Below are 12,690 nucleotides of genomic sequence, written 5' to 3' on the forward strand. Positions count from 1 at the left end.
AAAAGTCAATATTCATAAAATAGATTTTTAATGAATATATACTAATTCTGCCGTACAAAACAAACACCGTGGACCACACGAAAACCTAAGAGGGCCGCATGCAACCGCGGCCCATTGGTTGCTCATCTCTGCATCCAGCTCCCTAAATTTTTTTTTAACAGATATAATTTTAAAAATGGCTCTTCACTCCAAAAAGGTTGCCGACCCCTGATATAGGGTGATAACTGATTGAAAGGAAGTTGTGCATTAAAGTGTTGTCGTAATCTGAAGAATGCACTGGCACTTGCATATATGAGTTTTGTTGATTTCATGTTGTATATATTTGTGTTATTTGTAGGTTGTGTTAAAAATTGTTATTTTGATTAAAAAGAATAAAGACTCAATTTCTTAATGGGTTTGTAGTTGAATGGTTAATTTAAAAGGTTAGAGGTTACATATGAGATATCCAGATAAACATTTGTGCAAGTTAATTGGTAGTTCATTTTCATGTGTTTTCTTTTTATTTTGAATTTTAAGAGTTTTATCCACTTGGAGTATGTAAGCGGAATAAGTAAAAATACACACGCGCATGCACGCTCTCTCTCATATCAAGAGAGAGCGTGCATGCATTATAACAAGATGATCAATGCACTGATCATCTTGTTATAATAAGCAAGTAAATGGCTATATCACAATCATCCTTTAGCAAACTCATGCTGTCCATCAAAGAAAATGTTTTTGTTTTCAACCCACTTCTAAATCCCAGGTTCTCACTAACCTGTTTAACACTGATTAAGCAGACTGGCCTATAATCGAAGCCTTAGTCTTATCACTCCCCTTATAAAGCAGAACAATTTTGCTCTCTTTTCACTCCATTGGAAATTGGCCTATTCTAAGACTTGTGTTAAAAAGGATATAGAAGCTGTTGTTAAATCCTAGGAACATTTCCTTCAAGAATGATATACCATCAGTTACTTCAGACTCAATGACATCAACTTTGCTCAGTTCCTCATATCTCCTGCTAACTCATCATCAGTAGCACCCCCCCTCCACACACACACACACTCTCAACTTCTGCATGTTATATACGTAAAGATGAAATACCTGTATAAATCGTTCATTTAATTTCTCACCTATATTGTCCTCAGTGTTTATCATTTTACCATTTTCATTAATCAGTATCATCCTTCAAATCATTTTTCTGCTGGCCACATATTTAAAAAAGCTCCCTTATATATATTTTGCCTGATTAGCTAATTGTGGCACAACACAACACTTTTAATACCTTTACAAAGCAAGTAAAGTACAAACACCCATGTTTGTTCATTTTCATTAGTTTGTCATTGGATTTGTTGTATCGGATCATCTGTCATTCCCACAGATTTCTGTGTCTGCGCGTTTAGCCTAGTGGCTTTGCACTTCGCAACCATATGCCTGGGGAGGAGTGTCCTCAGATCGATTCCCGTTGCCGATATGAGGAGTTTGAGGATCTTCCTCAGCCATAGCCAAGTTAGCCAGTTTTTATGTTATAAGTAGACAGCAAGAGCTAGATTTCGCATTTTCATGCTGAGATCGCTATGGCCAGGTACGTGGAGTTAACACCTCACAGAAAAAGTGTGACTCAAGCTTTGAAAAGAGATGGCTGTTCCTCTCTTGAAATTGCTGAAAGGGTGTCCTATAGTATGGTTACTTTTGAAAGTGAAGGAAACCAGATCTGCTAAAAGAAGAAAGGGACAAGAACGAAGCCACTGTCTACACCATACCATGATTGACTTCTAAAGCAGTTCTGCCTCAAAAATCACCATGCATTGTCCTGAGAACTGAAACAGCACTGGAAAGAACAAATGGGAGTTGTAGCAACTCTGTAACTGTCAGGAGAAAACTCATTTGACAGGGACTGATAGCCAGGCATCTTAAAAAGAAGCCCTTCTTAACCAAAAAAAAAATGAGATTGACTTGGTTAAATTAGTGCAAAGAGCATGCCAAATAGACCCCCTGATCAGTGGAAAGAGTAATTTTTTTCTGGCAAGAAAAATTAATTACTAAAGAAAGAGCCATATGGCTTCATTTTGGCAATGTAAAATTACATGGGCAAAGTGGATATTAGATCCAACATAATTTAAAAGCTGAACATTTGTAGAAACTATGAAAGTTTTGTAAAATTGACCTGAGTCCTTATGAGAATACAGTCTTCAGCATTGGTTGCTGAGGATTGTATTCTAAAAAGCTAGTTGCCTTAACTTGCACTACTTAAAAGACATGAGTGCTGCCCAAGCATCCATATATTCACTTTTTATTAGTGCATTTTTTTTAAGGTTTCTGTGGCCTAACACCTGTTTCGAATTTGTGTTCTCTTTAGAGACCAGACAGAAACCTTAAGAGAGCAAAATCTTGCATACAGTACTAAGGAAATCAAATGTCAGAGAAATATATTTTTCTTAAGTGAACTCTCACTTTGTATTCAAGATACCAAGTAATTTTATATAAACTTGGTTTTTAATCCTATTTCCCAAGTAGGCAAACAGACAATAATTCAAGTTTGTGCCTGCAGTGCAAGTCTGAGGCAACCCATGGTAGCTAATATAGCTACCATGAAATAAAAAACTTTTTAACTTTTGAGATGAGAGGTTGGGTTAGTTTGGATATCCAGTTTTTTTTTTTTTTTTTTTTTTTTTTTTTAATTAACAAAATTCATTATATAGTATAATACCAGAAAATTTATAATATTAAATACTAAATTTTTGCAGAAACAGTTTAACACGACCATCCTTGATCATACTGAAGTATTTTAAAGTGATTTTACTTGCATTGTTACAGGTTACCATGTTTTGCTTTCATTTGTCATATTTATTTATTTAATATATTTAATTAAATAGAATAACAATAGTATTCACTTTTTTGCAGGGCGCATGGGCTTGGAAATTTTTGATTTTATTTGTAATTGTGTTTTGATGATCGAAGTTACCTGGAGCTATATGCACCTTTTTCTGCTGATATGGTGTTATTTCTAAATTTTCTTTTGAGCTTCCAGTTATTTAAAAATGAATCAAAGCAACCATGAATCTATCAGCAGAATTGCAAAGCCTTGCAGAATTGCTCACCCAGCTACATTATCAGCAGCATCATCCACCACAAGCTTATCCAGTAAACCTGGAGTATCAGATGCTGCACTGGAAGAGTTGGAAAATTTTGCTATTGGTGATAGAGTTTGGATCAATGGTGTAAACCCAGGTTATATTCAGTATGTTGGTGAGACACAGTTTGCACCAGGAAAATGGGCTGGCATCAAACTAGATAATCCTGTTGGAAAGAATGATGGAAGTGTTGCAGGTGTTAGATATTTTCATTGTGATTCAAAGTATGGCCTCTTCACACGTCCTCACAAACTTACAAGACAGCCTCAAAATCAGGCTACATGCAGTGGTGCTGCAAGTGATGGCATGAAAATTACCCAACCAAAAGGTGTTTCTTCTCCTTCAGGAAGCATCAAGTCTATACCTTGTGCAGGGACTACATCTAATTCAAAGCTAAATGTAGGTGATCATGTAATTGTAAATTCAACTGCTGGAGTGAAAACAGGTACAGTGAGATATCTAGGAACAACAGAATTTGCTTCAGGTGAATGGGCAGGTGTAGAACTAGATGAACCTGTGGGCAAAAATGATGGTTCTGTTGCCGGAAAAAGATATTTTGAATGCAAGATGAAGTATGGGCTTTTTGCTCCTTCCTATAAAGTGGCAAAAGGACAAAAATCTGAAATTCCATCACCAGGAATGTTATCCTCTTCCAGACGTAAAACTGGTAGCCATGAATCTCTTCTAAGTTCAGTTAGTTCAACATCTAGCATGGCACGCTCTAGAGTTAAACTAGGTGTTACAGCCTTAACTGCCAGTCAGAAGTCAAGATCAGCAGCTACAACAGTTACAGCTACAAATGTTGCTCTGCATGAAGCCTTAAAAGAAAAAGAGGAACATATTGAACAGCTTTTGAAAGAACGAGATACTGAAAGAGCTGAAATGGCTCGAGCTGCAGCTCATGGAGAAGAAAGGGAACAGCAGTTAAGAGAGTTACAAGCAGTCTATTATAAACTGGTAGAAGAGAATGAACAAACTGTAATGCGTTTCAGGCAGCTTTTGGAAGTTTCCCACAAAGAAAGGCAAGACATGACATTGCAGCTAAAAGAAATGCAAAGCACAGTTGAAGATTTACAGTTTAGAGTAGAAGAAGAACATGTATATAGAACTGATCTTGAAGCTCAACTTGAACAACAGAAGCATCATGCACAAGAATTGGAGAACCGTGTTAAAATAAGTACTGCTGGAACTAATGATCGTGTATCTATGGAAAATAAAATATTGAATCTTAAGGAAGAGGTGATGGAAACCGATGATAATTTAGATTCCAGTAATTCTCTAGAAAAATGTCATGAGAAGTGTGATAGCCTTAATTTAAAACATGCTTCAGGAATAAAAAATGAAGAATATTTAAACTTAGAAAGAAATTTCAAAGGAAAACATTGTGACTTTGATGTTTTAGAAAAACAGGCTTCTACTTTAGAGAATGATTTAAAGCATAACCTTGAGCAAAACAAACTTCTTTTTGATGAAAACATGGAACTTGAGAAGAAGCTGAAAGATGCCCAAAAAATTTGTAAGAGCCTTTCTGATGAAAAAGCTTCACTGGAAAAGCAGTTGTCAGAAATCACAGTTATTTCAGAAGATAGTTCTCAGCAAATGACATTGCTTTCTCATAAACTGGAAGAATATGAGACACAGCTTCATTGCATTCAGATTAAAAATGCAGAAGTTATTGAACAAAATCAACAGTTGAAAGAGAGTTTAGAAAAACTACAACTTAATCACAGAGAAACAATGGAAAAGCTAACTGAATCATGTTCACACGTACAATTGCAGCTGCAAGATAAAGATAGTGAACTAGCTGATGCTCGGCTGACTATATCTAGTCTTGACCAGAAGTTTAAACAGAGTGATGAAAATGCAAAACATCTAAATGACAAAAATGAGCATATTTCAAAAAAATTACAAGATATTCAAATATCTCTGGAAAATCTTTCTCAGCAGAAGGTGAACCTTGAACAGGAACTAATTCAAGCAGCACAGTCATCAAGTAATACATCCCAGCATGTTTCAGGTTTATTAGAGCAGTTGGAAGAAAGAGACAAGAAATTATCCACCATGAAGTCAGAACTTGATATAGCAAATGAATTGTCTTACAAGCTTAAAGAAGAGGTTGAAAAACAAAAAGTTCATTATGATATTCAGCTCTTGGAGAAAAGTGAACATTGCCAAACTTTGGAGAAAACAGTCAATGAAAAGGTAAGTGAAATTTGCAGTCTTCAGCAAAAGATGTGCAATCTTGAAAAAGAAGTTAATCAAGATAAAGAAGATATAAGTAAAATCAGTGAAAAAAATGAGCAACTAACTAGTGAATTAAAACAGTTGGAGATATCTTACAATAGTGCTTCTCGGCAAAAGTCTTTGCTGGAGGCACAGTTAGCAGAGGTGGTAGAATCATCTGGAGACACATCAAAGCATATTACTTATCTCTCAGAACAACTGGAAGACAGAGATAAACAGCTGAATTCCATGCAGTTTCAGATGAGAGCTCTTACTGGAACTTCAGAAAAACTTAAAGCACAATTAGAAAAAGAATTAGTTGAATGTGCACATAAATTAACTCAGAAAGATAAAGAAATTGACAATTTAAAAAAGGGTTTTGAGGAAAAGTGCAGCGAAACTGTAAATTTTCAAGAAAAATGTTCTCATCTTGAGCAGAGTCTTCATCAGAATCAAGAAGACATAAGGATACTTACTGAAGAAAAAATTATTCTTGCAGAAACACTGAAAGATAATGAAAAATGCTTAGAAAATATTTCTACAGAAAAAAATTTCTTCAGTGATCAATTAAAACAGTCCTCAGAAAATAGCTCTAAACATTTAGCAATTTTATCTCAACAACTAGAAGAAAAACAGACCAAGTTAACTCAAATGCAATATCAAATTAAGTCTTTAAATAAAGAATTAGAAGTAGTAAAAGATGAATTTGATAAGAAAGAAAATGAGCACAATGCAATTTTGTTCAAGAAGAATGAGGACCATGAAATTTTGAGAAAAACATTAAATGATAAAAATAATGATTTTGAAATTTTACAAAACCAAGCATTGTGTCTTGAACATAGCTTACATGAAAGCAAAAGCCATGTGATAAAACTGACTGAAGAATATGATATTCTTAAAAAGGAATTGGAAGGCAAAAGTAAAGATTGTGTTGATCTGATGAACAGAAACACTAATTTAGAAGAGACACTGGCTCAACTGCAAGAGTCATCAGAAGATGTTAACCAGCAGTTGGTCCATGTATCTGAGCAGTTAAAAATAAAAGAGAAAGAACTTTCAAATGTTCATTCTGAGATGAAAGCAGTTTATCAAGCTGCAGAAGAACTAAAAGAAAAATTGAAAAAATTACAAGTCCAGTACAAAGAAGAGATTGAAACTTCATTTGCCCAGCACTCAGATGAATTGAAATCCTGGCAAGTTAAGGTTGGTGAACTGACAACAGCATACCAGAATGAACTGGAAATCTCAGCTCATCTGAAATTAGAAAGAGATCAGTTAGCTGAAAAGAAACAAGAGTTGCAAAATATAATCTCTGATAGAGATGCTAAATTAGCAGCATTAAGAGAAGAAGTGATTACTTTTAAATCTGAACTCTCAACTCACAAAGAGGAGTTAATGAAAAAACTTGAGAAAACTAAACTTGAAAATCAAGCATTAAGTGAACTGCAGAAAGAATTTATTATTCAGGAAGAAAAATTTGAAGTGTTCAAACAACAACTTCAGGCTACAGAATTAGAAAAAAACAATTTAAAACATCATGTCACTCTTTTGCAAACAGCTAATGATGAAAAATCTCAAAAAATAACATTGTTCTCCAATCTTGAAAAAGAAAACAAAGAACTTAAAGAAAAGGAGACAGAGTTGACATTGAATTTGAAGAATAGTGAAGATATGTTAAGAGATTATAAATCAATTAAGGAATTATTGAAATCAAAACAAGCTGAGATTGCTGATTTGAATCAAAAACTTCTTGAACTGAAAAAAGACAAGGAACAGATACAAAAGCTCGAAATCACAATCCAGCATTTAAAAAAAGAAAAACAGAACCTGGAAGAAAGAATAACAAAAATGTCTGAAAGTGATAATGTGGGAGATTTGGGATATAAAAAAATAAAAGATGAATATGAATCACTTAAGAATCAGATTGAATTTCTGAACTCAATAATTATAGATCTGAAAAAGAAGAATGATGAACTAGTTGCCAGGATAGAGATCTTAGAAACAGGTGTAGATGATTATGATGAAAACATTAATATTAATGGCATAAAGAAAGCACCAAGGTTATTTTGTGATATATGTGATAGATTTGATTTACATGACACTGAAGATTGTCCAAAGCAGGTTTCTGAAGAAGATGTACCATCTAATTCGGTTCACCATGGGAGTAAGAATGAGGAAAGACCATATTGTGACACATGCGAATGCTTTGGGCACTGGACAACTGATCATATGAAGGATGATTTCTGGTAAATCACATATATAGAAAATTTATTATGTATTATAGATATGCTCACTGTTTTATTGAGGCCGCTATCAGAGGAATCATAAATTATTCAACAAATAAATGAAACATAATATATCAACAGAACATGCTTTATTTTATTTTATTCTTCCATTGACTGGAATGCATCAGCAAAGTCATAGACTTAAATATACTTGTAATTTACTGTAAATTATTGATCTTTAAAATCATGTCTTAAGACAAAAGACATTGTATAATGCACTTTATTCTTGCTTTAGTAAACACTGATAATTATTCAGCCATCTAACCAGCTACTAGAACTTCTTTGATCTCTCTCAGTTACTGTATTTGAGGATTGCCTGTGTTTGGCAATCACAAATTTAATTACTTAAAAACCACACCTTATGTATAGTGTATGCAATGAATTGAGCACTCTGAAAGAAATTCATAGTGTTTCAAAAAATAATTTTCTATGATACTCTGAATTTATTCTATTTGTATTTATTTTTGTTATTAACTGATTTAGTTAAGATTCAGTGGTTGTTTTTAGATGTATATGCAGTCAGAAAATATTTTTTTGTTTTGGTTATTTATAATGTTGATATGCTCTAGCAAAAATTTTTTTTAGTAATTTTAACTTGTATCCAGTTCAACTAGCTAATAATCTGAGACGAAACTCTGTGTTGAAATAAAAATTGCAATTTCACTGTATTTCAGAGTGATTAAATTGCACACACACCTGTATGTTATGTAGGTCATCTTGGCCTGATCACTTCTACATAACGTAGAAGTGATCGTGATGACCACTAGTCTATATACTGTTTTTTGATACTTGTTTTTGCCTGCACAAGATGTTTCAGTTTTGTCCCAGAGATGCCAGATGGAAACCTGAATCCTGTGCAGTTTGAATGTTTTTGCATGATTTTCTCAAACTGCAATAATTCCTGCAGTATTACATGGTGCAGTGGTCATATTGAGGGGACTTAAGTCTGTTCTATAAGACTGCAGCAATATTAGCATACACTGCATTATCCAGAAGCATTATATAGCCATCGATATTCATCTATCCAGGCCCTAGCTACACTGTTTCTTTATGATTTAACCTCTTCCCATCACTTTCATAGGTTTTACATAGTTCCTTACTCTTGGAGGCTAACCTGTTATGAACAGGCTGGAAGAACAGTCAGCATTCACTTAAAAACACACAAATAATACAGCATGTTTACTACTAGAGCTATAGATAATCAAACCAGGAAGACCATACTCTGAACACTATCCTTAAAATCAAATGAAAAACTATGTTTTTTGTTTACTACTCTTAAAATTCTAATCCATGTTTGCCTTAACAAAATTAAAAAGAATTAGTGAATCATCCCTACCTCCTCTTAAAAACTTAAACAGCTATCTGAGTATATATAACAAGGATCTGTATTTTAGTTTTGTAGATCTGAAAATGGCATGTGGTGAGAGAGATGCTGTTCAAAACACTACAATTGTATGATGTAAATAAGGGATGTAAACATCTTTTTATATTGAGCAGTACAGAATCTGTATTTGAGTTGTAAGTCAGCAGTTAGGAGGTACAGGAAGATGGTCTGATGTAAAATCATGTGTGATACAAAGGTTCATGTTATCTCTGTGGTTATTCAATATGAATCATGTGAAGGAAAGTAGCATTGTCTGATATCAACCTGGGAAACAGTCAACTGAGCTCTTTACTTTTAAATAAGTCCAGCACAAGTCAATAGGATTCCTTAACTAAACTGAATAATAGTTGTAACAAATATGGTATGATTATCAGCAATAAAAGGATGGTTAAAACAAGCAGGAAGACTGAAAATGTCAGCTGCATTGTGGATGAGAAATTTATGGAACATGGTTTGAGCTATTTATGCAAAAATATGGAAATATTCTTTATTATATGGGTATCACCATAGATCAAAAGATTATGAGGTGAGAGTTGGGGGGGGGGCTGAAAAGTTCTGATAAACACCTAGAACAAAAAATAAAGGAAAAGTACAAATTATTACAATTTAATGAAACATGGGGGGGGGGGGTTAAAGGGTTTTAAGATATGTTCTTTCTTGTGATTATATCAGTTGCTTCAGTATCATTTTTGTTCTAGGCGTTTATCAGACCTTTTCATCCCCCCCCCCCCCCCATAATTACAAGATAGATGAGCTGAAAGAGGAGGATGTGGAATGTTTAGGGAATGAGATGAGAAGGGTGAAAGAAGAGATTAGGCGAATGGAAGAGACGAATGCAAGGCGAATTGGAGTAGGAGGGAGAGAGTCATGGGAATGATAGAAGAGGAGAGAATAGGAACAGTAGAAGAGAGGGAATGAGAGAGAGTTATGGGAATGATAGAAGAGAGGGAATGAGAGAGAGTTATGGGAATGATAGAAGAGAGGGAATGAGAGAGAGTTATGAGAATGGTAGAAGAGGAGAGAATAGGAACAGTAGAAGAGAGGGAATGAGAGAGAGTTATGAGAATGGTAGAAGAGGAGAGAATAGGGACAGTAGAAGAGAGGGAATGAGAGAGAGTTATGAGAATGGTAGAAGAGGAGAGAATAGGAACAGTAGGAGAGAGGGAATGAGAGGAATGCAAGAGAGCACTGGAACCAGGGATACAGTGATGTCAGGAAGGCAGGTAAGTAGGGGAACACAGTGAGAAAGTGTTAGTGGAGAGAGGAAGAGAGAGTGTGCGGGATGCATGTGAGCAATCGAGGAACAGGATGGTGAGAGGTGTAATGTATGGAGACTTAATGATCCGTGGTGTTCAAGATAGGATGCGTGAGGAGTGTTTGCCTGGAGGAACGATAGAAAGTGTGGCTATGGCAATTAAGATGGGTGAAAGGGTGGATGAGATGATTGTGATGGTAGGAACAAATGACATTGACAGGTAATGTAAATTGGGCAGGTAGAGATACACTGTGTGTTACCTAGGTATGATAGTGAAGAGCTGAACAGAAGAGCAGTAATATTAAATAACATAATAGCTAGAATGTGTCAGAAGAGACAATTGGAATATGTGGATGCTTGGAGGATGTTTGAGGATAGAGAGGAATTGTATGTAAGAAAGCGCTTACATTTGAATGAGGATGGACGTAGGCATCTGGAAAGATTGCTGTTCTGAACGAGTCAGTGCGTCCCAGGGTGGATGGTAGCAGGGGGTGGCCTCTTGTGGGAAGGGGGACGACATCAGGTAACGCTAAGCCCAGTAGAGTCTAGAGGGGATAATGCTGGTTGTAGAAACAATGGCATTTTTATGCTTTACACCAATGCCAGGAGTATCCGGAATAAAGGAGAGGAATTGATGGCGCTGATAGCATCAGCCTGGCCAAAGATTATTGGGATCACTAAGACGTGATTGACAGAAGAGGATATAATAACAGGAATAGAAGTAGCAGGGTACAGCATTTTTCAGCAGGATAGGAAGAGAAAGCGTGACGGTGGAAGGCTTTGGAAAGCAGTGACACTTAAGGATTTTGAAAGTATATGGTGTGAGGTAGAGGTGGGCATATTTAGTGGGGTGTTGCTACAGACCAAGGAGCACAGAGGGTGGGGACCAGGAGATGTTTAGGCAGTTGAGCTTGGCAAGTGCAAGAAGAATGATTGTTATGGGAGATTTTAACTACAGCAGTATAAATTGGGGAGAGGAAGATGCATGTAGCAATAAGGGAATGGAATTTCATAAATTCTTGAGGGACAAATTTCTTATGCAGCATGGAATAGAGGGAACAAGAGGTTCAAGAGTTTTGGATTTGGTCATAGCATCAGAACAGTTGATAATAACTGAGATGACATCTCTCCCACCAGTTGGAGAGAGTGACCATGTGGTTTTGACTTGGAAGATGAATAGACATGCAGCAGTATCAAAGAGACAGGAACTTATGTGGAATTATAAGGCAGGTAATTATAATAGTCTTAGATGTCAACTTGGGGAAGTTTCATGGAGGGAGGAATTGGAAGGCTGGGATATCATTAGTGCTTGGGAAATTGTGAAGGAATATTTGTTAACAGCACAAGTGAAGAAGAGGACATAATTTGGAGTAAAGTGGAAAATAATATTAAACAGGAACTGCATGTGAAAAAGAGGCTATGGAAGAGATATAAGGAGACAGGTGAAGAGCAGATGCAAAGAATATAAGACATAGACCAGGAGAGTGACTAGTATGGTAAGGAAGGCAAAACTGGAATATGAGAAAAGATTGGCCCTAAGATTCAAAGAAAATCCTAGGGAATTTTTTAGCTATGTGGCCAGTAGGAGGAGAAATGACTGTGAAAGATTGACGTTGGGGAGGGATAAAAGCAGGAGTAGAGTGATTGATGCAGAGGACATAGCAGAATTGTTCAATGAACACTTTATTGGAGTATTTCATCCTGGAGGAGTAAATTTTAATACTAGAGGGATAGGGCAGGTTCGAGGCTTAGAAGTGCAGGAGGAGAGTGTGTTCCAGAAGCTGAGTACTCTGGATGTCAGTAAAGCTGTGGGACTGGATAGTATTTCACCACGAGTTTTGAGAGAATGTGCTAAAGAACTGACAGCTCCTTTGACCTGGCTTTTCAATGAAAGTCTGGCTATAGGAAAGGTGCCCAGGGAATGGAAGGAAGGTAAGATAGTGCCATTGCATAAGGGTGGTAGCAGACTGGAAGTATCTAATTATAGGCTAGTTTGTGTGTCATCAATAGTTGCTAAGGTCTTGGAGAAATTAGTTAAGGACCGTATACAGCATTGGGCAAATGAGGGTAATGTTATCTGTGCGAGACAACATGGATTTGTGAAGGGGTGCTCTTGTTTTAGTAATATGCTAGCCTTTTATAATAAAGTTACAAGTGCAGTAGATAAGGGAAAGGCTATACTGCCATTTTCTTGGATTTAGCAAAGGTATTTGACAGGGTGCCACATGATAAGCTGATATTTAAGTTGCTGCACATGGGTCTGGATGTCAGGTAGGTAAACTGGATTTAGGATTGGCTGTCCGATAGGTATCAGAGAGTTGTGTATGGTGGAGCAGTTTCAAGGAGGCAGAGGGTTGCAAGTGGTCCCACAGGGCTCAGTACTGGGACTTATACTGTTTAACCTTCATATCAATGACATTGTCAGTGGAT

General features: G+C 36.1%; 1 protein-coding gene across 1 annotated transcript in view; it reads left to right on the forward strand.

Moving 5' to 3' along the window:
• The window catches only part of LOC150094595 (uncharacterized), a 43,984-nt gene extending 35,695 nt beyond the window's left edge, over positions 1-8,289 (forward strand). The window contains exon 2 of the mRNA XM_090411695.1: positions 2,884-8,289. Within this exon, the coding sequence (XP_090267821.1) occupies positions 3,021-7,586 (4,566 nt within the window). The 5' untranslated portion in view covers positions 2,884-3,020 and the 3' untranslated portion in view covers positions 7,587-8,289. The remainder of the gene's footprint in view (positions 1-2,883) is intronic.
• Positions 8,290-12,690: the final 4,401 nt, after the last annotated feature.

This window comes from Typopeltis vanoorti, chromosome 21 (assembly GCF_054136105.1).
Source record: "Typopeltis vanoorti isolate ZY-2024b chromosome 21, IOZ_Tvanoo_1.0, whole genome shotgun sequence".
NCBI classification, from domain to species: domain Eukaryota; kingdom Metazoa; phylum Arthropoda; class Arachnida; order Uropygi; family Thelyphonidae; genus Typopeltis; species Typopeltis vanoorti.